Consider the following 25946-nt stretch of genomic DNA (forward strand, 5'->3'; position numbering starts at 1 on the left):
TAACAAGTAAGATCTGATTCCATTAATTTTATTATATTTAGTCCCTGCTCCGGCTTGTATTTTAAAGCATGCCTTTATTTTTATAAAGTAAAATTCACTCTACTTTCTTTGGAGTACACGTAGATGATTAGGACATATCTCTCAGCACTTGCTGTGTGTGTTGCGTACCGCTGAAACCCCAAAAAGTGCACTTTTCTGCCATGAATCATATACGTTTTATTTTTGCCCTAATCTTTTTCAAGCAACCTCGTTACGGAGTATGTAGCCTGGCAAAAGACTAACGTTCCTATTGGGGGTTACCTGCTTGTTGAAAGTTATGGAACGTTAATTAAATTAATTACAATCAAAACCACGTGATTGTTATCTTTCTTTTCGTTATCATAACCATCGTCAGGATTTTAGGACATCGAGTTGCAGAACTGGAAAAGAAACTAAAGACTTTAGAAGTTTCAGGCTTGTGGTCTTTACAAGGTTTGTACCAGGTTGTGAATATTAATTTAATTCAACCTACACTTTCTGCAAAGGTGATGTGACTCTGAACATCCATCTCGTTACTCTGCGTTGTTAACATACATTGTTCCCTCCCTCCCTCCTTCCTTCCCTGCCTCTGTCGCTCCCCCTATCCCGCCATCCCACCGTCCATCCATGGCATCAATGATAAATATGCATTGGACCGTGACACACGGTTCTCTTCTTCCCCTGAAAATTTTTCTCCTGGTTTTGGTTAACTCGTTTACTGCCTCCTCTGGAATAGTGTTCAAAAGTACTATGCGAGTAAAAACGTTCTAAAAACCGTTGGTTCAATCTGTGTCAGGGCACCGAGGATATGGCTCCACAGAAGTAGATAAGCTGAGTTGTGATAGACTTCAGTCATTAATTCCGGAAGAAGAACGTCGATCAAATGGTCACAGCAAGGATCGAGACTCTAAGGAGGATGCAAACACGCTGAGCGAGCCAGACTCCCCTTCATCTCCCGGGTGGGACGACGGGCCCCGAAGTCCTGTGCTGGATTTACGCTCTTTTCATGGCGTGGTCGAGGAAGGGGTGCTCGTTAACGTTACTGGAAGTCCTGGTGACGAGCTAGAAGACCTTGGCTGCTTCCCATTTGAGGAAAACGGTGATGATGACAGAGACGGTGAAGTCGAGGATTTACATTCGGAGGAACTTGCATCTGCAAAACCCGTGCACGAGGAATTACCAGAAGCAGAACAGCAGGATCTAGAGAAACGCTGCAGTGAAGACAAGCTCACACGTGAAAAAGGTTTTGATGATGAATTTCCTCAACGAAGCAGCGTGGATGGCAATGAACTAAGCCATAACGAAGAAAATTCCTCAAAACCCTTTTCCCCAGAATTGAGAAATCGTAAAAATCAAATACTAAGTGACGAAGAAGACCCAGACAGCAAATCCGTATCAGACGCTGAGCTTGCTAACTTGCTGAAATCAATCAGTTCTGATGAGGAGAAGGTATAAAGCCTGTCACGCAAATATTTTCGTGACTCCGGTGCTATGAAGGAATGGCATCACGCAAATTCTGCCTGCCAGGATTGCTCATTATCTGCCTGGCACGGAAATTTTAATATTTATAATGTTTACAATGTGGCAATTTCTGCTTAAGTGCGCTACTGAAAATGTTCTCCAAAGGGATTATTTAAAGGTATGGTCCAAGCGACTGTAAAGTGTTAATTTATTTCTTTGAAACTGGAGGGGTTCTTTGCCTAGTGCAGAGCTGTATTGTATACTGTCTATACTAAACATTTCCTCGCTAAGAAATGAAATGCTCTCAAAATGTTATGACAAGTGGGTTTTTAATGATAATCATCTTAACCAGAAGCATATCACCTTACGGTTATATCTTTGCTAAAATGTGTAACTTGCTAGAAATGTGTTTCTAGATTTTCTACTCAAATTTCTTGTACGATATTTTGTTTAATTAATGATCAGTTCTTCTGCAAGTTTAAAGTAATCAGTTGGTGACATCAGTTTTCGGAAGGTTTTGGTAGTTGTGGCTATTAGTAAATTGTAAATTTAGTTTTTCTATCTTTTACCAAACACTGGACTCGGAAATATTACGAAGCTAAACGACTCCTTCCCCTTATTTTTACGTTAGAAATGAAAGGGGCTTTTATTCAGTTAATTAAGGACTTAGTTAAAGTTCCATATATCGTAACTCGTATTTAATGGCGATTTCATATTGCACACAAGGTGTGCCAAGTCAAAAAGAGGTGATTACTGAAACGAATTCTGCCCAAATGTGTCTAAGAAGTTCTATCCTTTCCCAAGCTTTTTTTTTCTTATTATTATTATTATTATTATTATTATTATTATTATTATTATTATTATTATTATTATTATTATTATTATTATTATTATTATTCGTTTTTCGATTCTTACTTGGGGGATCGTAGCCTGCGAACGCAGACGTATTTCCGGCTGTCGCTTGTCGCTGCCGAAAATAACGTCTGCGAACCCGAGCCAGGAAACGATTTCTGTGACGTAGGAATTTTAGGCCAATAACAGTTTAGCTCAAGTAGCCCCAGAACTACTGCGCGAGGTGTTCGCTGCGAGGAGCACTCGAGTTTAATTCTATCATGGAATGTGATTGGCCAAGGAGAAACAAAAGTCATTACGTCGCAGAAATCGTTTCCTGGCTCGGATTCGCAGACGTTATTTTCGGCGGCGACAAGCGACAGCCGGAAATACGTCTGCGTTCGCAGGCTACGGGGGTCGGAACGAGAGTGGAAAAGACAGAAAAACAAGTTAGAAGATATAAACCAATCCCAGGACAATGTTATAGCGCAGCTATCTACAACCGAACTACTAGCACTTTGGAACACTTGCGACTTGTTCGGGCCCTACACCTTCAACTGGATACCTAATCTCCTATGAACAGGTTTAATCTCAGGTTTTCTAGAGGCCTAGGGGTATATTTACGGTAACGGGCGAAAGCCGAGTGAGCCGAGCGCGTTTCACGTGCAGGTTTCTTCCGGGACTGTGCTCAGTTCGCGAATTCTTTTCACCTTGTATATACCCAACAAGTAAGGCCCTGTCCACACTACGTCGGAGGAATTTGAAAACGGAGGTTTCACTCTGAAAACGCGTCAGATGTTTTCCGTCCACACTACACCAGAAGAAGTTTAAAATGCAACGATCATTTTAGATTTGTGTTTGCGGAAGTCTCAGTCAAGAAAATCACATGATTATCGTGACACTATCGTTTTCGTAAAGCTCCGTTTTCAGTGTTTTTCGCCCACACGAAAACGAAAAGCCGGCGTTTTCAAATTCCTCCGGTTTCAAGAGCGTCTTCGAAAAGTTCCGTTTTCGTGACAGATTACTGTGGACGGTAGGCCTAACGTAACCGTAGAAATGAAGTCCTTCGGTGTAGTGTGGACGCTGCCTAAGCTGGCTTACAGGCTAGCGTACGCGGTAAGATTCGCATGACAAGAACTCCTCACTAGCAAGAGCTGAAGCACAGCCTCGTTCACATCAGTGGGAGCGAATAACGTGTTTTCATGTCCTGCGAGTGCGCTAGGCTTAGGCCCTCATACTGAAGGACTGTGAGAGGAGTACCAGATAATCAACACAGTTAAATTTCCATGTTTATTAGGCAGGAATATATTACATCGGATGATTATCCGTATCAGAAAACCGATTTTTCCTTAAGGAATAAAGGAAGACTAGTCTAATTCCACCCTCTAATTGTCCACGTTTATAATTCCTATTTCACGCTTAGGTTTGCAAAAGAAAGCAACGCTAATTTCTACTTGTAGCAACGGCCATAATTAGATAATCGTGTCGGAATAGAAATTTCAAATTACAGATTCCTTGATTTCAATTACTTACTGGTTGAAAACAACTGATGGTTATTTCACAAAATAGCTTTTTCTTCTAGTATGTTACTAATGAACTGATTTCTGTGAAAGAGAGTATAAGTCACCATCGATATGCCCGTGTGATTTCTGGCGGAACCCTCTTCCTTTCTGATATCATTTTCTCTTTTCAATTCAACCTCTAAACCGTAGTTCACATTTCCGGCGTCAATCAGAACTTACAGTCTTTCTCAATTTCAAACTTATTCAATAATTAATAATTGCATTTAAAGAAATCTAATCCGATCCGCCTCTTGCATCCCTCGGGTAGTACTCCGCCAGAATGGATTGTGGGATTCGCTTTAACATCTCTTTGGGGAAAATTCGCAGCAGGGACCAGCCAATGTCCAGGGACTCGAACACTGAGCGATTTTCGTATGTTCCTGAAAGACGAGGGAAGAAATCAATTTAAAACACAAATGATTGTGCTCCAAGCCATAGTTAATATATTCAAGCTGAGAAGTTTGTGATCTCTTCAACTTTTAGTTCAGTGTTTGATCGGCACGTAAGGTCTCCCTAGAGCATCAGCAGGTGATGAGAATTAAACATATAATCATCAGGTAGAGAACCATTTAAGATTAAAACAAAAAAAAATACGAATCAAAAAGCTCTTTTTCTCGTACCTTGTGAAATGAAATTCTTTTCAAACTTGGACAAAAATTCTAAATATAACAAGTCTTCGGATGTAAGAGCCTCTTCTCCCACCACAGCTTTCATGGCTTGTACGTCTTTACCAATGGCATAGTTAGCGTACTGAAAGAGAAAACAACGTAAACACATGTAGCCCACTGAGTCAACAAAATCAAGGTAATAACATGTAGCGAATCACAAACCCAAATAACGCAACAAACCAATCAAAATTAAACTACCAGGAAAACGCGCATACCGTAGTGAGTCAAGTTTTGATAGGTTCATTTTTTTTTCTAGCATGTTTGCTGATTGAATACAACCAATAGTAGAGCTTGGAAAATACCAAGACAAATGTTAACCATTTAAAACGAAATTTAGGTTGAATCTACAGATGTAATGTAGCATTATTTGTTCGCCCAAATTGACTGAAATAATTCTGAAGGTAATTTAAGTCTTAGTGCCAACTGGAATAAACATAAATCTAACTCGAACTGTCCCAATATTCCACTTCATCTCTAGTTCCAGACCCTTCTGCCCATATTAACACGTCCGCGTGGTTCCTAAGCTCGGTTCCAGGTGCTCCGAGTAAATTCTGGTACAGTAAGTATTTTCGTTCAAGACTTTTCAGTTGTCTCGGTTTTGCCAAGTAACTGGTCGATTTTGGACGGTGAGATGGAAAATCAGGTGCTTTAATCGTGAAAAACATAAAAAAAGTATCATACCAACTGGTTAGAAACGTCAGCATGATCCTTTCTCGTCATGCCTTCGCCAATAGCAGACTTCATCAACCTGGACAACGATGGCAGCACGTTGATTGGAGGATAAACCTGGAAAAAATAGGTTTAGCAGGTAAGAGTAAGATTAGATATTGACGCAACTGCTTATTTTTTTACAGGTCATAACCCCAATCACAACGTAAAATAACTTGTTAAGACCTGTTAAAACCAAACTGAATTATTCGACCACAAAGATTCACACCTGTCTATTGTGCAGTTGACGATCAACATAGATCTGTCCCTCTGTGATATATCCTGTTAAATCCGGGATTGGATGTGTGATATCTGAAACCGTCAGAAAAAGGAGTGTTTAAGACTCGAGACAGACATTTTGATGTACCGCTATTTCACTCAGTACATGTGCTGTAAAAGCGAAACCTTACCATCGTTAGGCATTGTTAGAATGGGGATTTGTGTAATGGAACCATTTCTTCCTTCTACACGCCCAGCACGCTATGATTTAATAAAGAATGAACATATCAATATCAGTCAGATCAGATTGGTAAAATTGACCAAATTTGAACTCGGCATCTTTTATTCCTTAAAGAACAAACAACAAGGAGACTGTACCTCATAAATTGTGGCCAAGTCAGTGTACATGTATCCTGGAAAACCACGACGACCAGGAACCTCTTCACGAGCTGCAGACACCTGCACAGTGAAAATGTATTTAATGTAATTACTTTTATTAAGTGAAACCTCAAGTCTTTTTGTTCAATCATTTGAGATGGCATTAAGCAGTACTTTCCTGTGATGTGGTTCATTTGGAAAACTGAACATCCACATGAAAGTTTGAAAGTAATGTGTCCAAGATACCAACAGGTGCTAGTGTAGAGCAGTTTAATAGCTAAATACATCATCAAGATCAGTGCACACAATAACTGCCAAAATAATGCAATTTAGCAGTAATCGGCGTTCTTTCAGTTTTCTGAATTACACAAAGTGGATCTGGCATGTCTGCCTGTAAAAATGATCTCAAGTTGGAACTTTTGGGGTTCAACATCAAAATAATTTTAAACTCTAACATTACACATTTTTCCCCTTCACTCTAATCTGACTGTTCCTGACAGTGGTCTGATACAAGATTAAAACATACCTCTCGCAAAGCCTCGGCGTAAGAGCTCATGTCCGTAAGAATAACCAAGACATGGTTTTCACACTGGTATGCCAAGAACTCGGCTGTAGTCAGTGCCAGGCGAGGTGTGATGATACGCTCAATACTGCAGAAACAAGTTAAAGGCTGTATCAGTTAATAGCTAACACTAAATAAGTAGATATACTAAACTTGATTCAAGAGAATAATTTGAACTTCCATGAAATGAATAAATGAAACCAACGATTTATTAAAGCCTACATGCAAGGAAATAATGTCTTACGTTGGATCATTGGCAAGGTTGAGAAACAAGCAGACATTCTCCATCGAACCATTTTCTTCAAAGTCCTGCTTGAAGAAACGTGCTGTTTCCATGTTGACCTGGAGAGAGTCCAAAGAACATTTAGACAATTCTTGTATTTAAACTATTCAGTACTACCAGTACATTTAATAGCGTTGAGGAAGGGTAAGGGAAACTGGAAGAAGTAGTCCCACATACCCTATTTGTGGTTTGCACAAGTGCTGGTAACACTGACACTTTCTTTTTAAAATTACAGTTAACCTGATAATACATGTACACTGTACACGTGCAACAGTTTTAAAATGTTCTTTATGCAGTCCACTTACACCCATAGCAGCAAAAACAATGGCAAAGTTGTCACTGTGGTCATCCATTACACCCTTTTTAAACTTCACCAAACCTGCTTGACGACAAATCTGGGCTGCAATCTGATATAGAACACAAACATGGTCACACAAAGCTTCAATTTTATTGATTGAATACAATGCATGAAAGAGAGAACAATTTAAATATAATAGTTGACAATAACATCATTTGCAGATAATTTGCTACTGGCAATGTTAACTTACATCATTGTGAGGCAGACCTGCTGCAGAAAATATGGGGATCTTTTGGCCACGAGCAATGCTGGAAAAAATTGTCAAAACAAATAAATATATAAGTACTGTCTTTGATGAAATCTTTATAATCACAACTGTAGCCTGTGAACACAAATGGATATCTTGCTACTCTTTGAAATCCATCTGCAGCACAGTCTATAAAAGCAGTTATGATGAATTCATCTCCGTTACTACTAGAGATGGATATTTTGGGAATTACATTTACTGGAACTGAAGAAAGTAAATTTTACTGTTTAAATGAACCTCCCAATAAGGAGAACCCTGATCACCTGTAAATGTGTTTTAAAAACCTTGAAAAACTGTCTCTTTACCATAATTATACATTCATCAGTGTCGGGAAGATTTGACATTAGGGCGATACCCAACAGTTGATGATTTTTCTTTTTTCTTACAACTAGTACAACTGATGCATGTAATTTGTAATGAGATGATGATCAGTTAAGGATTTACTGTAAGAGCTTGGAACAAAGAAAATACACTGGCTGCACCACCATTAAAACCCACTTCACCCCACAAAGTGTTCACCCTAACCTGTTCATGGTATCAATAGCAGAAATCCCAGTTTGAATCATTTCTTCAGGATAAATCCTGGACCATGGGTTGATTGGTTGACCTGTGCATGAAGTAAGGAGAAGCACATCCTTCAATCGATTTAATGTACCGGTAATGATTATTGCAGTTGAACTATGCAGTACGTGTTTGTTCTATGCAATACAATTATGTACATGAATATTCACATTTTATTAAGCATACAGGGATGCATACTGGTATGTACTGTATAAATATAAAAATTACATTTCAATTGCCAACATGTGCATGATTCACATACTATAAAATACAATCCATGTATGTTTAAATTATTCAGTATGACATAGTTCAATGACTCTCCCTGCCATCAGGGTGGACTACAAAAACACACTGTAATAGTTAGCACGCTGGACTCTAGATTGAATGGTTTGGGTTGTCCGAGGTACAGCCCTGGCCTGCATTAAAAGTGTATCGTGATCTTGGGCCAGACACTTAAGTGTCAGAGTAGCTCTCTTCACAGAGCTGTATAAATGCGTACCCACGAATCTAATTGTTGGGGCTACATGTACATTGTAACCCGGCAATGGACTAGCATCCCATCCAGGGGGGAGTAGAAATACTCCAACAGAAACCAGGAATTACCCCTGGTGGTACATGCATGGACCACTTTTAGTACTGTGCATGTACCACTACCAGATGTAAGTTCTGAACAATATCATGTAATTGTGGAGAGTAAAATTGAATTGAGTCTTGGTTTGACAAAATGTAACACAGGCAAAATTATTTTGTCAGTGTAACATTTCATACATAACAATAACCACCTTGAATATCCAAAAAATCTTCTGCCATGACTGCAGGGCCTTTATCAATTGCCTTTCCAGATCCATTGAATACACGCCCTAGAAAGCCAGATTAGAAATTGTAAGTACATGCATGTACATCATAGATTGTTGGCTGAGACTATCATATTTGTTATATCTTAGGTTGTTTACAAGATAGAACATGTAATTTCTACACTTCTAAACACTTAGAAATATTCAGATCTTCCCAAAAAGGGGTTGATGTCTATAAATCTACTACATGTACAGACATACTTGTACACAACAAAAAAGAATGATCTGCTCACCTAACATGTCTGATGACACAGGTGTCCTTAAAATGTCTCCTGTAAATTCACATGTGGTGTGTTTAGCATCAATACCTGATGTTCCTTCAAAAACCTGTGAAAGAAACATGGATGTTAACATTACGCACAGAGCTACATGTTTGGCATGAATTATAAATGCAATAAATAGAAACAGAAGTGTAGCAGCTCTTGTAAGCTTGTAATTCTCTACATTGTTAACAGCTGTTATAGTTTTAGGGCTAGGGGCTTTGTTTCTGTTGTTCGCTCTATTGTCCTCTCAAAAGGTAGCTTTAACAGCTGCTAAGGAGACTAAGCTTTGCTACTCCTGCTTGATGGGATGTTACATGTATTCCATTCTGGGTTATCTCTACATGTTATGTTGCCTATTGATTAATGAAAACTAACTTTCCAGCATCTGTGTACCTAGGTAGTGTCAGAACAGCAAACTGCCGCAGACAATCCACAAAAGATTGGGGATAACTTGTACATGTATCATATCCGGGGAATAGCAATGCTCCAATTCATGGTAGACTTATAGGCCACAGCTTTAAGCTGTGGATTCTAGAGAGTAAAAGATATCCTTGATGATCCAGGCTAAGATACAGGCTTTACCAATACCATTCTAAAATTCTACAGTACCTGTACTACAGCTTTCGATCCACTGACTTCCAACACTTGACCACTCCTTTGTGAACCATCTTGAAGTGTTAATGTGACAATCTCTGCATACTTTGGAAACTAAATGACAACAAAACTAAGATTAAAATAATATGAAGATGATGAAGAGATGTCCACTAGTACTAACAACATGGAGCACAATTTATAAAGCCCATCGAGTTTTGAGATCAAAATTGTCCTTCTCTGTGATTTTCTTCGTGGCTCTTCAATCATTCTCTTTAAAGGAATTTGGTTTTCAATCAAGATGACTAGGCCTTCATTCCAATAACAGCTTCCTAACAAAAGTAATCACGAGTACACCTATAGTGTAAGCTTCGAAAAGAAGCTAAAAAACTGTCATAAGTGCATCAGAAACTAAGCTTGTTTAATAGGTGATTTGCTTTATGGTGTCATTTGACTACAAGCACCAGAATCCTTTACAATTATTTTCTTTTTCTCGTGCTAATTGGTGCAATTGCCATTTAAACTCTAGTGTAATAAGTGATAGAGGAGAAATGAAATGGATTCTGGTAGTTGTAGTCAAATGATGACAACATGCAAGTATGCTATTGCTGTAAGAAAATCAGTCAGTGTAAAATGCAGACTAATGGTAAAATGCAGACTGCAGATCAGGGGTAAAATGTGTATTTGCAGTCTGTGTTTTACACTGACCGGTATTTAAGAAAGACAAGAAAATACACATACCGGTAATTTAAGTACATAAAACTGCAAAAGAACTAAGCTATGCCTAACAATCGAACATGTCAGATTATCCAACATCATCCAGGACAAATTGGTAACATGATCAAATAATACTTTGAACGAGGAGCTGAGCAATTAGAACTGTTTTAATGTTTTTTAGGCCATTGGAGACCCAAGGTTTGCATAGTTTTAATAGGCTATTAGGCCCTGGTCAAACAGACTCGCAAGTAGTCGCAAGTAGCCACAAGTTGAACTTGCGTAGAGACTTACATTGGGTGACCAAATGGACTCACAAGTTTCCTCGCAAGAACGCACAGGTTGCAAAAAAAACCATTTCAAGGCAGACATATCCTGTATTTTATTGGCTAATAATAGGTTAATGGACATCACTCAACTTGCGTTGACTTGGGTTGGGTGGCCAAACGGTAAAAAACTTGCGTCGACTTGCATGCAAATTTGATCTCGACCAAAGTGAGTGCAAGTCATTGCAAGTCATCACAAGTCAATACAAGTACACGCAAGCCCTGGCCAGACGGAGTCGCAAGTAGACGCAAGTTGAGAACTTGCGTCTACTTGTGACTCTGTTTGGCCAGGGCTTTAGAACTTTCAGAAACTGATCAATACTGTAACCAAAATTTTGGAACATGCACCACTGCAAATATGAAGTAGAATAGTCACATACATACAACCCTTAGCAAATTAGATAACTGCAAGGCTAAAAATAAATGCTTTTGTAAATTTCGTTCTTGTTTATTACTTTGCTTTGATTTCCTGTGGTTTTGCAAAATACATGTACCGTATAAGTATTAAATATACCAGCAAAGGATATCAGATAACAAAGAGCAAGATCACCTCAATAATGCCGAAAAGTATTAGTTTTAAATGATTATATCGTATTTAAAAAAATTACATTAGTTTTCGACATCCTGTACATGATCAAAACGATTAAAAGCGAATTCAATTAAGCTCAAATGCAGGTATTAAAAATTTAGCAAAAGTGTAACATCGTTTTTAATTCATGACCGTTGATCTCGATTAGAAAACGACGTTTCAGTCCTTGTAAACTCATATCATACCTTGACATCGTCCAAGATCACCAACGGCCCGTTTACACCAGAAACCGTTCTGTAAGCTGAAAACAATCACATCAAAACAGGTCATCAACATGTGACCAAGAGACGTAAGCTCGAGGCGAACATGAAAACTTAATCAATCTAGGAACAAAAATCAAGACGGCAAGTAATCGAATGACACTAGCTATTGCTTAAAAAGGACTTAAAACAACTGACTTAATCTTGGCTGTGAAATATAGTCTCTTGTCACAGCTGCAGCGTGTTCTTTCGATGCTCCGTTTTCACCCGGTGTCGGCGCCATCTTGGAACTGACTAGTTGCTTCACTAACGTCACATGACAGTGTCCGTAAATGATTTTCAGGGTGGGGAGAGTAGTGTGAGACGCTTAAAAAAAAAAAAGAAAAGAAAAAAGAAAAAGTCGCGTTCGGCGCAAAACTTCCTTGAAAAGTTTGAAGAATTTCTAGGAAATAAGGAATTTGTGAAATTTCCGAAATACAAACCATTCAAACCAAAATTCCAGAAATTCAGAGAGGAAATTCAAATAGAAAGGAAAACCCTGGTAAGAAATGTGGGTATACCTTTATTATGGCTGGATATTGGCCTCGGTTTTTTTTTTTTTTGGCGAGTTTATGGACCTCGACTCCGTCTCGGTCCATATTCTCGCAAAAAAAGGACTTGGCCAATATCCAGCCATCTTTACCCCACACTTGGTCAATAGCCCATATATATTCGTTTCTGTCATGTCAGTTTCATTTGTTCACACAACCCCAACTCCAAACGTAAAACAACTAATACAAAAACCAGCCATCCAATGTTTTAATCGCAATACGATAACTGATTCAAAGAAGACTGACATTTTAAGTTGTGGGCTACTTTATAATTGTTGCTATCAGCCCAGCCAGTGGTTGCGCCCAACAGTTTAAACAGTTGGGAACTCGACTTTGACATTTATTGGACACATTTAACGTTTAAGAAGAAAACAACAGAAAATTGAACAATGTGAATAAATAATTTAGAGAGACTGGCTGACGTATTTCAATCAAAGCAATGCGACCATTTTTTAACGTAGCTTCGATCGATCGAGTTAAATTTTGACATGGTTTTTTAATCTCAGAAAAATGATTTTTTCTTAATTGTATTCATTGGCCTGGATGTTATGGGTATGTTTATGTTTAGATGCAGTTTATAATTAATGAATTCATATAAGTTAACTCATAACAGATCATATCATACAAAGGATCAAAAATGAGGAAAAGCCGTTCAGGGTATACTGAACGTCAATATTTTTTCATAAACGTTGTCTTGTGTCAGATGGTAAATATCAACTTTGTAAACATTCGTTGCTTTTTCCTTCCTTGTAAAGACTGTAAAGGGCTCAGACAACTTATTTTGAATTTTACGTTTTACCTTTCCTCTACGCGATACCGCTGAATTTTACTTTGATACAAATAGCGGCTATAAGCTTAGGAAAGAGTTGGCCAATCTTATTTTAAATGAAATTTCGGCATTCCTCTGAACAGTGCCCTTGTTCGCCGCAGAGGGTACCTTGTTATATCGGAAAGTTGTATAATTTTTCCTTGTGTATAATTTGAATTCAGGCCCCGGTTGTTCAAAGGCTGCCGAGTGGATAGCGCTATCCACCGGATAAATCAACATCCAGTAGATGAATGTTAAAAAACCAAACCGCGTTATCCGTGGGATAGTGATTTATCCGGTGGACAGTGTTATCCACCTTTCGAACAACCCGGGCCAGAGACCCGTTTCTCGAAAGCCCCTGAATCTTTTCGGGCCCGAAAAGCCAGTTTTAGTTAATCGGTATTTAAATACAGAGAGGTGTATACGCAAACGTGTGTTCGCATTAAGAATAAATGAATATAACAGCTGTGTAGTCAAAAGGTTTGAAATTTTGCGGCTACGGCTTTTCGGGACCTTCGAGAAACGAGCCCCTGGTGATCTGTCTTAGTATGGAACTCTTACGGAACATCTGTTAATTTGTTTTTCTTTTTGCAGCTTTTGGTAATGGGACATTTAATTGTAATAAATAAACAGCACTCCTGCGAACATGTATGCTTAATTTTTGCTTCTCTTTTTTCCGAGTTTAGTGACTTACGTTATCGCGGGGAATCAAGTCTTTTTTTTTTTACTCTGTGTACAAGATAACGGTTGTCAAAATTAAAGATAGGCCATCGATGGCCCAATATACTAAACAAAAAGACTAGGTGTTAAATGCTGTAGGTGTTTTAATAAGGCGCGGGCCCTGTCGAAAATGGTAATTTAATTTCAAGGTAATTGAATAAAGTGGGGCTGATTATTGCAGTCGTAGCCGACCGAATGACCGGTGATGAAACAGATTTGTTCTGCTTTATTTATTTTAATTTTTATTTATTTATTTATTTATTTTTTTGTCTGGAGCCGGGCGGTACCCGAGGTTCAGTCCTGGCCTGCAAGGGGTTTTTGTTGAATAAAGGCTAGGAAAAAGAGACAATCATCACATTCTTTCTTGACTTCGAGTAATTATTTCTTTTACAAATAAATCGTCGCGGGTGAAGTGAGAAGACGCAACCTCTTTCATGAGTGATTTATGACAGAATGGAAGTAGGGACTGCTCGAGGACTGCTTCATGAAGCTCGCGCAGAGTAAACCGAAGACGTTTTAAGTAGTTTCTGGTGAAGTGAGTCCCCAAAGACTCAAGGCGACCATTTTATATCAGATCATATTTTAGAAATGATCAACAAATGTTGACCAGGGTGCGGGTGTATATTACGTGATAATTTACCTGTTTGGATTACAAAATTTTTTATAATTTCGCAGTGATCACTAACCATGAGCAAACCTTATATAAAAGAACACCCATAGTTTCATCAAACAAGAGCTTTAGAAAAAGCAGTCTTTGAGTCTTAATACACTAGAAATATTCTATAAACAAAGGCAAAATTTAATGTCATCTTCCAAAGACAGAGGTACTAACCTATTTTTGTGAAGAATATGCAGTTAAAACAGCTTAGTCGAATCTACGCCATCGTATTTCTAAACTATACCGGAGGGGGTATGCAATAAATTTGTTTTTCCTTGCGAATTTTCCCACAAGAAACAGTTAAATTCATTCGTGGTGCCTCCATTCAGTTGTGGGTTAAAAAAAAGTTATTAAAAAAAAAGAATAAAACGACAAAACTTATAACAGTAGGATTTCAAAAGAAAAACTCGAACAAAGAAGATAATCAAGTCTCTTTTCAAACATGGGCACGTGTACCTTTAGTTAATTTTCAACAATACAAGTTTGATCAAGCTCATCTTAGTATTAAGACTGTTTTATATCCTTTATTGGCTAGGATGAAACCCTTAAGTCGAGGAGTGTTCAAATGAATTTACTTTGACAGAAGTTTAGTTGGCGCAAATTAGGTTCTGTTTGAAGTAGCCATTTTTGGCTGGAAATTCATTTCTGAGCCTGTCGTTCACGAAATCACGTCTAGAATGTGGACAAAAAAAAAACAACAACATAATCAGCCGCCCAACTATCGACTCAAGTCAATATTGACTTTTATTTTCACCTGACAAAAAATAAGCAGGTTTTGGATGGATGGAAGGCACCGGTCTCTCCGTTGCATGCCGCATTTATTAACTGTAAAAAAAGAAGTAGTTAAGGCTATAACCTTTTTAAACGTTCTGCATCGCTGGTGAAATTAGACACTCTTCTCTTTTACCTGAAGAACATACAGAAGTAATCGATTTGTTTTCATGAATTAAGAACACTTGATCGCACGTGCCGCCATACTTCTAGAATCACCTGCTGCACTGTTTACTTGGTGTAGTCTACACACAGTCGTCGATTGCCAATAAATTCATTTACGCCGTTTACTATATTGTTTTCATAAGACGCTCCCAGTTTTTATTAAACCATCAATTACTATGACACTTTAGAGCTAGCTTCATTTGGTTTGGAAATGTTCAATTTACTTCAGCTTAGATCATTGGTTCTCTTGCTCTCATCAAACAATTGTAACTGATTGCGTATTTACGGCAGTTTGTGCTCGTAAAAAGACTATTTCCTGATGAAAGTCGTTTTGTAAGTAATGACACAAGTATTATCCGTTTTGGGCGTTTAAACTCTTTGATGGTAAATCTTTTTTCAGGGTGACTGCAATTTTAGATAAAAGCTGGATTTGTCGTCGATTTTCTCAGCATACTAAGCTTTTTCAGTGCTGACAAGGATTTCGCAATAGTACTTCTCCGTTTTCGTTAGATACTTTTATTATCGCTGTGTTTACGTTAAAAATTTTCATACGCTACCGCCAATCTTTATGAAATAAATGTAATCACCAATTAATAGTTGTTCATTTTACGGACAACTTCGAAAAGGGTTCCTATTCTCATAAGACCTTTTTCGGGAAAAATTTGACAAAATTGATAGAATGGCCAATTTTTTTCAGCTGGAAAATGTGAATAATGAAATACAGACCTGCAGGGCGTCACGGTGTAAACCTGTACAGTTATGAATGCGATTGTAATTTTTCCAAACGGCGTTCTTTTATATAGGATTTCTATACAAAAAGGTATTAATAAAGGAAGGTCGTAAAAGGCAGTTTGCAGGGCGTCCGACCATTCTGCTTGAGTGAAGCTTGAGATGTAAAATACTAAGCTAAGCTGAGAACCAACAACAGCATTAGGTTCGATTTTGTTAAAAAAAAAAAAGGTTTTCTTCCATTCTACAATTTGAATAAATTACCCATAGAAAGCATAACCAGTTCATTGATTAAAAAAACTTTCACCTTGTCTGCTCATAGAAGCCACAAAAGTTCCACGCCAAACTGGCGGCAGCCATTAGTCAGTGCTTTTGTCCAAAACTCAATTTCCAAGCTCCTTTTTCAGCACTTTGCATCCGATAATTAGCGCCGTTTTTACAAGGATATTGCTCTTCCACAGCCTGTTATTAAAACCAAAAAGGCCTTTAATAAGCGCACATATTTGTTTGCTTGTAAACGAGAAAACTGATTATATTATGTGGGATAAGTGTGTGGGTAATAGGCCCTGCAAGAAAACGTTGCAATCTCGTTTCGTCGAGCTCTGGGAAAGCTTGAAGTGAAAAAAAAAAAGTTGATTCATCCTCTTTCTCGATACAAGAGGCACAGATGGTGAGTGAAAACACAAATAAAGTCACAATCAATCCCAACTCGAGGCACCTAGTCTAGCTTTGGCCTGATTCACCTGCATCCTTTTGGCGGAAAGTACGATTAATTTCTCATAACATTTCTGGCAACTGTTTCGCACCGAGATACGACTAACTAATGAAAGAAAATGATTTGATTTCTAAGAAGTGTATTTTTCAAATTATGGCCGACTAAATTGTATGTTAACTATTCATTATTTTAACTTTTGGCAGCCTGTCTTTTTTTCGAGAGAAGATAAACAATGTTTCTTTTTCAACTGGCACGCGTCTTCGTTTTCGTACTTTCTATCAAAGGTAAAGATGACTTTTGAAAATCGGCTGACTTTAAGTGTAATTACAGTACGATTTCCAATAAATAACCTGCTTGGAACAGAAAAGAACTTAAGAACAAAATGTTGCTGGTGTAGATTGAACAGTGTTACATCCGATCTTCTGATTAAGTTATTATTACACACAACTCAATGCAAACAAAGACCAAAAAATGATTATTTCTCACTTAATACAGTATATCCGTTTTCATTTATTCCGTTTATTGACCTAAGCTTACATAAAAGACGCATGTATAAACGGTTTATATCAGAGTTATCGCATAGAGCATCATCCAGGATCAGCCCACGACAGATAATACCAAAAGAATAAACAGAGCAACTGGGCTTCCAAGATGTCTACAAACTTCTTTTACTACCGATGTCCGTGTCCTTCCGCAGATTGTAACGGAGCCATTTGTAGATACCAAGATATCGTTACCGCCCCGGTACCCAACCAATATTCCTCTCCATCCTGCGCACATTTCACGCAGGACAGGAAGCTTTTGTCGTATCAAACGACTACTAAAGACATATCAAGCACAGCAGGGAAATATGAGTCCATGTCAAGCCCAATGACGATCACGCGGGATAACTTTCGTTGGACGCCATACCCCAGCCAAAGCAGATTAACCCAAGAAAGTTCTACACCGCCCAAAACCGCTACAGAAAGACGTAAGTTGCGGATATCTTTTTAGCAATAGCTATGAACAAGTTACGGTGTAAACTCCCACAGTATATCAACGATCTATCTTTCCGCGAGGATTCGTAGAGAACTAGTTTAAGAGAAAGGAGTTTCCCCTTAATGTTAGTGTTACGATATGAAGTGTTCTTTGAAAGGAATCTAAATACATATATATCCGTTTTCTTTAAATGTTAGAGCTTTTAACTATTGGAATCAAACGTGAAATTAACTTAAAAATCAAAGAGAATAGTGATTTAAGAAGCTTGTTTTCTAAAGGCTTAGAGTGAAAGCAGTTAAAGTTTTAGCCGAGGTAGCGCGCACTGGCACAGACTCAAATTTCGCTTAAAAGTTGATATTGCAATGCTTAATTCTTGGACAGATTCCCTGCAGCGAACTAAAAACACGTAAAGTTAAAGCTCTCAAACAAATTAAGTTCAAACAGTTAAATCGCGTACTCGGCCATTCTTTTTCAGCTCATAGCAGTACTCCGACACAACAGACAAACCAGAAGACGCCGAGCCGCAGAACACGCCGTGTACGCACCGCCTTCACGCCATTTCAGCTTCTTTGCCTGGAGACATCGTTTGAAAAGAACCACTACGTTGTTGGCTCAGAGAGAAAGCAGCTGGCGTCGTATCTCAAGCTAAGCGAAACACAAGTCAAGGTGTGGTTTCAGAACAGGCGGACCAAATGGAAAAGGCAAGCGCTGGAGAACCGTGCAGACCTCAATAAGGATCCTCTTACGCCTTGAGAGAGACTTACAGAGCTCAGAACTATAAAGAAAAACTGCAGCATGAACTATTTAACCCGTGATGTTTTAGACTTTTCATCGCCGTTTTAAACTTTTAAAGGACCTTATTCACGGTATTTTGAGTTAAAATCTGAAAACAGTAGTTTACTGAGATAGAAAAACACCAAAGAGATAACAATAATTCATAAAAGAACAAGGATGGTCAAGGATGGAGAAGATTGACACGGATTACAAACGACGAACTTGAAAACTTTAGGCTAAACTTTTCAAGGTGCGCAAACCGTGAGGCAGCTCTTTTAAGTTCAAAAGTCCGCTATTTGTTACCTGCATAAACACGTCGTCCGAAATATGTAGAAAGCACAAACTAGTGAAAGATCTTTAAATATGACAATCCAAGATATAATACTACACTGCATAAAGACAAACAATTTATTTCAAAACTAAGAGCTATTCGGTTCAATGTCTCGTGTCTAAATTAATTTTTCCATACAAAAACTGTTTCAGCTATTTGTCAACAAAGTCCTCTAACAAAGCCGAAAATAGTAACAGATGTACAACTTTGATAAAGAAGCTATCTACTAAAATAAGTTATTTTTACAGATTATACCAAAACATTTTAATTTTCACATTTCTTTTAATCACGGTAGTTCCGATTCACTTTGCAGTCAGCAATTTTAAATTTTCACTTTTCTTCGAATCATAGTTTTTTTTTTGCGTAGAACACGGTACCGTTGTAATATCTCCCGTAGATCAATATTTTATAACTCTGATCAAGGTGTTGGCCTGTGTTAGTCAACTGACTCCCTAGCAATGAACAAGCGTTTTTTAATTACGTATTACGTTTAGTCCTAACTCTGAAAAGTTAACGGTAACTTATCAAAAATATTACTGTACAGTTAAAGCTTTACAAATATCATACTTGATAATAAAACAGAGCACTGTCCTATATACGGCTTTACGCCTAGAAAACGCATCTGTTGCTACTTTCAACCTTTTTCCCACGATATCGATGTCAAAATATAAACTCTCCAGAACAGTCTACTACACATTTCTTTGAATGTCAGTTCCGAAAATAAAATTTGGTGGTAAATCAAGAAAATATCTCTAAAATGACGATTTTCTATATTCTTGTCACCTGTACAATACATTTATATTATGGGGGGAAATTAAAAGTTACAAAAAGATCAGTCCAAAACGTCCAATCGTTCATCACTGCTGCCTCTCAAGTACTATAGATAAACTTATTGGTCCTCTAATGGCCATATTTGACGTGGTCCCTTGCCTCCTGAAAGGCCCCAAATAACGCCCATGGACCTTTCCCGCGGGTAGCCCAGGCAAAAGGATACATAGCGCACCTCATCAATAACACGGTCCCTATTTCTGTGTTGATGACCGTGAACGTGTACCTTAGAACCTAGCTTTCTGATTTGCTCTTCTATGGTTTTACAGCCTGCAAAACGAGTAAAATTGAACTGGACTTGCGATCCTTGAGCTCTGGGATTGTCTAATGAAGGAAGGCTCGACTTTTTCCTTTCTTCTTGGACTCGTTTCATTTCTTCATCTGATGCTGGAATGAGCTCAACACGAGGCAGAAAATGGCTGAACGATATAACTGGTGCGTCGTAGTCCCTAGCCACAATGTCCTCGTTCAGTTTTGCAAAGTACTGCGCAGCGGTTCCCTGAAGCGTGGGCCATTTACATAGATGGTTATCCATCCATATCTTGTTGGACAATTCCGCATCTTCAGAGTCTCTCCCCACGAATAATGAGTTCTGAAGATCGTCTTCAGGTTTGGCATACCAAGAAAAGACTGGCACAACCCAGGCTGCAGTATTGTCACAGCATTGAACCTTTATGGGTCTTATATAAACATCATCAATCGAATCACAGAGAGCCAATATGGCATGGAATTTGGCAATGGAATGTTCATGGCAGTAAGCATTCTCTACTTGACGAATCCAAAGTTCGTGATTTCCTGAAATTAAAAATATTAATAAATTAATAATCATTAACAGTTAATTATATTAGTAAAAATTATATCTAAAAATAATAATTATTAATAATTAACTATGAGTAGATAAACAACTACATATTTGCAGTTACCCAAGGTGGATTGCTGGAAATTCCAAGGGGCAGGGGGGTTTCAAAAGCCAAAATTTTTAAAGGAAAGTTTGAACAAAAATTGGAACAGCCAGAGGGTTGAGGGGGGGGGGGAACCCAAAAATACCCTCTGTGGGAGGGGCACAGATATTTTCTGGAATATCACAGTTCAACAAATTTGAAGCCTTCTTCTATTTTCTATTTCTATCCAGCTCATTTCACCTTTTGAGTACAAGGAACTATTCACTGCGCATCATATTTAGCTCCAGGTTTGGCAAGGTTTAAACCTCAACCTCTCTATTAGGACAAAATATATAATTTTTCATGTCTCTTCAGGCCTTACCTCAAATATTTCTATCCCTTATGAACCATATTTTGACATAATCTTTAGCTTTAATTTTCCAGTTCATTTTCTATTGTTTTGTTCTTCACACACTAAAATGCATGGAGCCCCTACCCGTTACTTGACTACATCTCTGTGGACATAAAGTAAATGGTAGAACTTTAGAAGTGAAAACCACTCCAGACCCATTTGATCTCTGTCATTTTTATCACAACTTGAATGTCAGTAGATCGCATGACAAGCAAGCCTCTGCTTAATGAATTAATTAGATGAAATGGGCTTCCAAATATTGCTACTTGAAAAGCATTTTTAATTCTGGCTGTCACCCAAAATCCAAAATGGTGAGTTTGACTAGCAGAGAAAACACTGGAGGGGTAAAAATGTTTAGTCAAAGTATTTTCACAAACAAGTCAACTCCTGTTATAGACTGAAAAAACTATTACTGATTATACATAAATATACACATTTATGCCTTCGAACCTAGCCATGTAAAGTATGAAAACTGGTCAAGCCAGTGAAATAGTCTGAATCATGATAATAAATAATTAGTGACACAAGCATAATCCAAAAAAGAATTCCAAGTTGTCCAGCTAGGAGTCAACTTAAGACTTTATGGTTACTTCAATAACTGGCATATTCCATTGATGACTGTACATAAACTTGTATAATGGCCTTAGCTCTCGTGAGTCTCCTGTGGCTCAGTAGCAGAACATCTGGACTTCAATAACTTGCATTTTCCACTCCCAGCAGTAATAATACTAGATATTTGTCACATGAACCTAGTTTACAGGCCTTAGCTCCCTTGAGTCTCCTGTGGCTCGTGTGTAGAGCATCTGGACTCGAGTAACCAGAAAGTCTTTAAGGACAATGCCTACTTTTGTTAGTGCGCACACATTCTGCGCATCACGCAAGCCATGGTTTAAGCGCTACGCGCACGCTGGGGTTGACATTGACGCAATCAACTATGCTACCAAGTACACGGCTAAATCAAGTTTAATGTACCTGTACTTAAACCAGAAACACCAGAATAGGAGCATATCACTAACCACTAACTGTTAACGTCTTCCAGCTGAAAACCTAGCTGTTATCTGTCAAAAATTATACTGAAATCCAGCTGTAAACATGTACCTGCAGATGGCATAGTGCGCACACAAAACAAGTTCGAGATACGCAAATGTCTTACTTACTGGGGAGGTGACAGGAAAAAATGTAACCGGCACCGTAAAAGTTTTCAAAGAAGATGAATAACTTTAAAAAACGCATGGTTACCCCTACATTTTATGTTAAGAAATGGAACTGGCAAGCCTATTCAACACGTGATTAGTTTCTGGTTGTGAGCAAAAGATATTTAGACTGTGGTCTAGCTGAACCACAGGAAGGCTGTCAGAGACACTAAAAGCGCTGTTGCAACGATTTTGTCACTAAAAACATGCCAAAAATGGTTTTTATGTTACCATTTGCAATGTAGTTAAAAGATCTTTCTAAATGTGTTTGCTTTTCTGTATGTAAAGGTGAATTCCAAGGAAATCTGTGAAGAAATATCCTTTCCCTCTTTTAACAAAAATGCTGATGTCAGCATTTTTGTCAAGATTCAAGGCTAATTATCTTGAAAAAATGCTTGGCTACCCCCATTTTTCTTTGTGGATTCCAATAGCCCTTGCAAAGATCTACTTTTACCGCATGGTCCTAAGCTGGTGCAAAAACCTTTGTATTTAGTAGGCACCATCCTTAAAATAGGTTCTTTTTCTGAGTATGCCTGTCACCTGTGTCACTAACAAATTTAATAAAAGCTCATTTTCTCAGCCTGAATCATTTTTGGCATGTGTGATGATATGTCCAAGGTAAAGAATGTTCTGGGTTGCAGCTTGACTGTGTGGAGATGTGTTACAGAGTTAAAGGGGTACTGAGTGCATCTTTTACTATTATAGAGTTCAAGACTTCCACGTTACTAGACAGAAGAGACTTTGAAAGACTGTTTCTTACAAAGCAAGAAGCAAGACTGCAGACTGAGCACGCAAGACTTGTTACAGTGTAGCCCAACAACTTAGGTAGGATCAAGTTTCATGTGGTATTGCAATTATTTACTAATTATTAATTAATTATTTTATTTATTCATATCTGATTATGGTGTTTGGCCACTAGAATGATGTTACATAATTAACCCATGGCGAAGTGGTGATGAACAGACCATGCAATCTTCCAGGTCCATTTCACCCAGGGGACTTTGACTCCCCCAGTCATTCCTAAGGGGTATATCATCAGGTTTCCTTGCACCCTACTGAAACACAGCCCCCCTGGTCAGCTCTGTGATTTTCACTATTTTAATAAAACTGAGACATTTTAAAAACTGAGACATTTTCTAAGACAAAGTCAAGAAAAACATTGAGATTCAGGGAAAATGAATTATTCTGTGTTTTTTAAATCTTTCTCTTCAATCAGGCATGGAAAAAATCAATAGAAATAATCAGCAAATCAGACTTCATAGACATGAGTCATAGTTTGTCAGTGGTCTAAAAGTAAGGATTTAATCAGACTTCAGGACAGGACAAAACTTTGTTGTACATTCCCGCTATCCCTTCCTCCCTCTTGAGTTCTTCGTCACCCTTTCTACCTACCCCTTCCCCAGAGCCTCCTCCCACTAGGCGATTTGATAACTTTTCACCGATGTGAGCAGTACCTGGTACGTAGCAGACCTTCAGAAACTTCTGTGCAAGAGTCGTTAGAACTGTTTTTAGTAGAGACAAGTTATCAGTGACGTCTCCAGCCACAATAAGCACGTCATTCAGGTAATCATTGGCGGACCAACTTTCAACCAAACGTAGATTTTCTGGTATATCAACATGAATATCTGAAATCGCAAAGATCCGTGACATTCTGGATGTTAAGGAGCACAAAAATCGACTTGTGTTAAAAGACATGCACAAACAAATCACTCATTCCATGGAATTTTTGCGGTTCGATCAGTCCTGTGTACGATCCGCCATATCGATATTTCCTTGTTACCAGTGTCTCCTCGAAATTCAATATGGCGGCGCGTAAGAACTCTTCTTCCGCTTAACACACCTGATTGCATGTGATAGGCGCGTGATAACGTTTCAGTACTTGAGAACAAGCAACGTAACCATTCGGCAATTACTATTTTAAGTAAGTACAATAACAGGGAATTCGAAATAACCGAGCTCGAATTAGCTGGGTCCAGCATTTTGAGTATTAATAATGGCACATCGGTGGTCCGATGGGTGGTCCCTCGTAAGGGAACTTTAGCTGTTTTGTAAACCACCCAAATGGCTCTTTCTTCTGTCTTCATTTTTTTTTTTTGCCATAACTCTAGTACATTGTCATTGTAGATCTTGCCATTAAATTGTAATAAATGAAACTGAATCAAAAATGAGGATGAGCTACTGTCACGTTTTGGGAAGGGCGGTGTCTCCCCGCGAGTTATCCAAGTACAGATCAAGGAATTTTTTGGAAAAAGTGTTTGTGCGTACGCGAACCGGAATAGCAAGCGTCCTTGCTATCTTCTCAGAAGGTAGATGGGGATTATAACCCCCTCACTTCTCCCCTTGGTTCCTCCTATGAGACACCACAGTCCCTAAAAAGGAAATAATCTTAGTTCTACCTTATTTAGGGGTACAAAGCAAAATTGTTACCAAACAACTGAAGACCTGCATTAATAAGTTTTATGGCTGCATTAATCTTAGGGTTATTTTCCAAAGTGCTTATAGCATCAAGTCTTTATTTCCCTACAAAAATAGGATCAACCGTTCCCAACTGTCAAAAGTTGAGTATAAGGCTAGTTGTTGGGACTGCCAGGATTTCTACATTGGAAAAACAAAACGTAGATTGCATGACAGAAAAACTGAACATTTTAAATCGATCACGAGTAGCTGTCATGCTTCTGCTATTGCAGACCACGTCACAACAACTGGTCACAACTTCAAATGGGACCACTTTGATACATTAGCAAAAGGTCGGACAGATACACATTGCAAGATAAAAGAGACTCTGCTAATAAGGGAATTAAAACCCACCCTAACTGATAATGAGAGCAGCGAAAAGCTTTATCTTTATTAGTTTGCATTGTTTATATGCAAATTTTTCTCAACTTCTGTCATTGTAATTGTTAATTAGTTACTTCTTGTAAATTGAAATTTAGTTGTTACTTCTATTTCTAACGGTCACTTCTGAAGATGTATGTTGAAACATACGAAACGTCAAGTAAATGAACTTTGTTTTTTAACATGCGTTTTATTGCCATGTTTATCACCGCAGTTTGCGTGTTATTTCTTATCAAGCTAGGATGGCCAAAGAAAAAGAGTATATACCACGTCCTGTTGGTTGCTTTAGTAACCGATGTTGTTCGAAAGTACCTGTTGCTTCGAGTAAATAGTCGAATCCGAGTCCGGGTGGGACAGACCGCTTTTCTAAAATACCGAAGTTTTCCCAATCAAATTTCTGCAGTCAGAACCTCACGTAAACGATCACATTTTGTAAGTGACCATGACCACCTTTTGGACGTCTACTTGCCACGTGATTTGAACAAACTACAGGCGAAAACTCAACAACTAGGGCCGTGCAATATATTATGACAATTATCTTTTCAAACTCATCATATAAAATTTATATCTATCAATGTATAAACTAACCCGCACAAAGCTTTCTATGCTTAAAAATTGACGGATACCGTGGAAGATCAGGGGCGTATCCAAGGGGGGGGGGGTCACACTCTGTGAAAGTGAGGCTACTCACCAGATTGTCATGTCGTTTTCGCCGCCTGTGCTTACAAAAGGGGGTCACAGGCACCCAAGGACCCCCCTAGCTACGCCCCTGAAGATATTGGTTTTTGTATCATTTAGGTGCCTTTCAGGTCCGGGAGGTACTCCCACAAGTTTCTGGTGGGGATGCGCAGTCCGAGCCTTGAAACCTGTCCTATTTCAGACCAAAATCTGTGATTTTCCTTCCCCTCTTTCAAACCTGAGCCAAAAATCGATGCTCCGTTTCAGGCCTCTAAAATTAGCACCCGGCTCTAATATATGAACGCAGCTAGGCAGAAATGGCTTCCATTTTGGTAAACATTTGAGAACGGCTACAAATATGTCAATAATTCCTTATAAACAAATAACGAAGCACACGAAATCTACAGATAGAATGCAAATTATTGGAACCCGGCGAGAGTCAGACAACATACGCGTTTTCTGAGAGAAATAGTAGGAAAATGAACGC

At 38.4% G+C, this 25946-nt stretch overlaps 4 protein-coding genes across 6 annotated transcripts in view; 2 read left to right on the forward strand and 2 right to left on the reverse strand.

Annotated features, from left to right (window-relative positions):
* The window catches only part of LOC110051087 (uncharacterized), a 15321-nt gene extending 11630 nt beyond the window's left edge, over positions 1–3691 (forward strand). For all 3 annotated transcript variants that reach the window (XM_089294468.1, XM_089294479.1, XM_089294473.1), the window contains exons 10-12: positions 1–6; positions 395–471; positions 815–3691. The exon at positions 1–6 is cut by the window's left edge. In XM_089294468.1, the coding sequence (XP_089150594.1) occupies positions 1–6; positions 395–471; positions 815–1473 (742 nt within the window). In that variant the 3' untranslated portion in view covers positions 1474–3691. The remainder of the gene's footprint in view (positions 7–394; positions 472–814) is intronic.
* Positions 3587–11805, reverse strand: LOC110051077 (V-type proton ATPase subunit B). The gene is made up of 16 exons (XM_020757048.2): positions 11592–11805; positions 11379–11434; positions 9583–9681; positions 8944–9037; positions 8639–8716; positions 7821–7902; positions 7239–7296; positions 6996–7097; positions 6652–6749; positions 6372–6495; positions 5846–5926; positions 5659–5728; positions 5478–5560; positions 5222–5326; positions 4493–4622; positions 3587–4252 (listed from the first exon to the last, which is right to left on the reverse strand). Exons 1-16 carry the CDS (start codon positions 11674–11676, stop codon positions 4107–4109), a joined length of 1491 nt encoding a protein of 496 aa, XP_020612707.1. The 5' UTR covers positions 11677–11805; the 3' UTR covers positions 3587–4106.
* A 4937-nt stretch (positions 11806–16742) lies between these two features.
* LOC110051088 (uncharacterized) lies at positions 16743–18813 on the forward strand. Its single transcript, XM_020757065.2, has 2 exons — positions 16743–17519; positions 18003–18813. The coding sequence occupies exons 1-2, from the start codon at positions 17201–17203 to the stop codon at positions 18278–18280; spliced, it is 597 nt and encodes a 198-aa protein (XP_020612724.1). The 5' UTR covers positions 16743–17200; the 3' UTR covers positions 18281–18813.
* On the reverse strand, positions 18696–24430 carry LOC110051089 (uncharacterized). Its single transcript, XM_020757066.2, has 2 exons — positions 23401–24430; positions 18696–20255 (listed from the first exon to the last, which is right to left on the reverse strand). Exons 1-2 carry the CDS (start codon positions 23639–23641, stop codon positions 19522–19524), a joined length of 975 nt encoding a protein of 324 aa, XP_020612725.2. The 5' UTR covers positions 23642–24430; the 3' UTR covers positions 18696–19521.
* Between the last annotated feature and the right edge of the window lie 1516 nt (positions 24431–25946).

This window comes from Orbicella faveolata, unplaced genomic scaffold, assembly GCF_042242905.1.
Source record: "Orbicella faveolata isolate gen_17 unplaced genomic scaffold, um_ofav_v1 contig_1, whole genome shotgun sequence".
NCBI classification, from domain to species: domain Eukaryota; kingdom Metazoa; phylum Cnidaria; class Anthozoa; order Scleractinia; family Merulinidae; genus Orbicella; species Orbicella faveolata.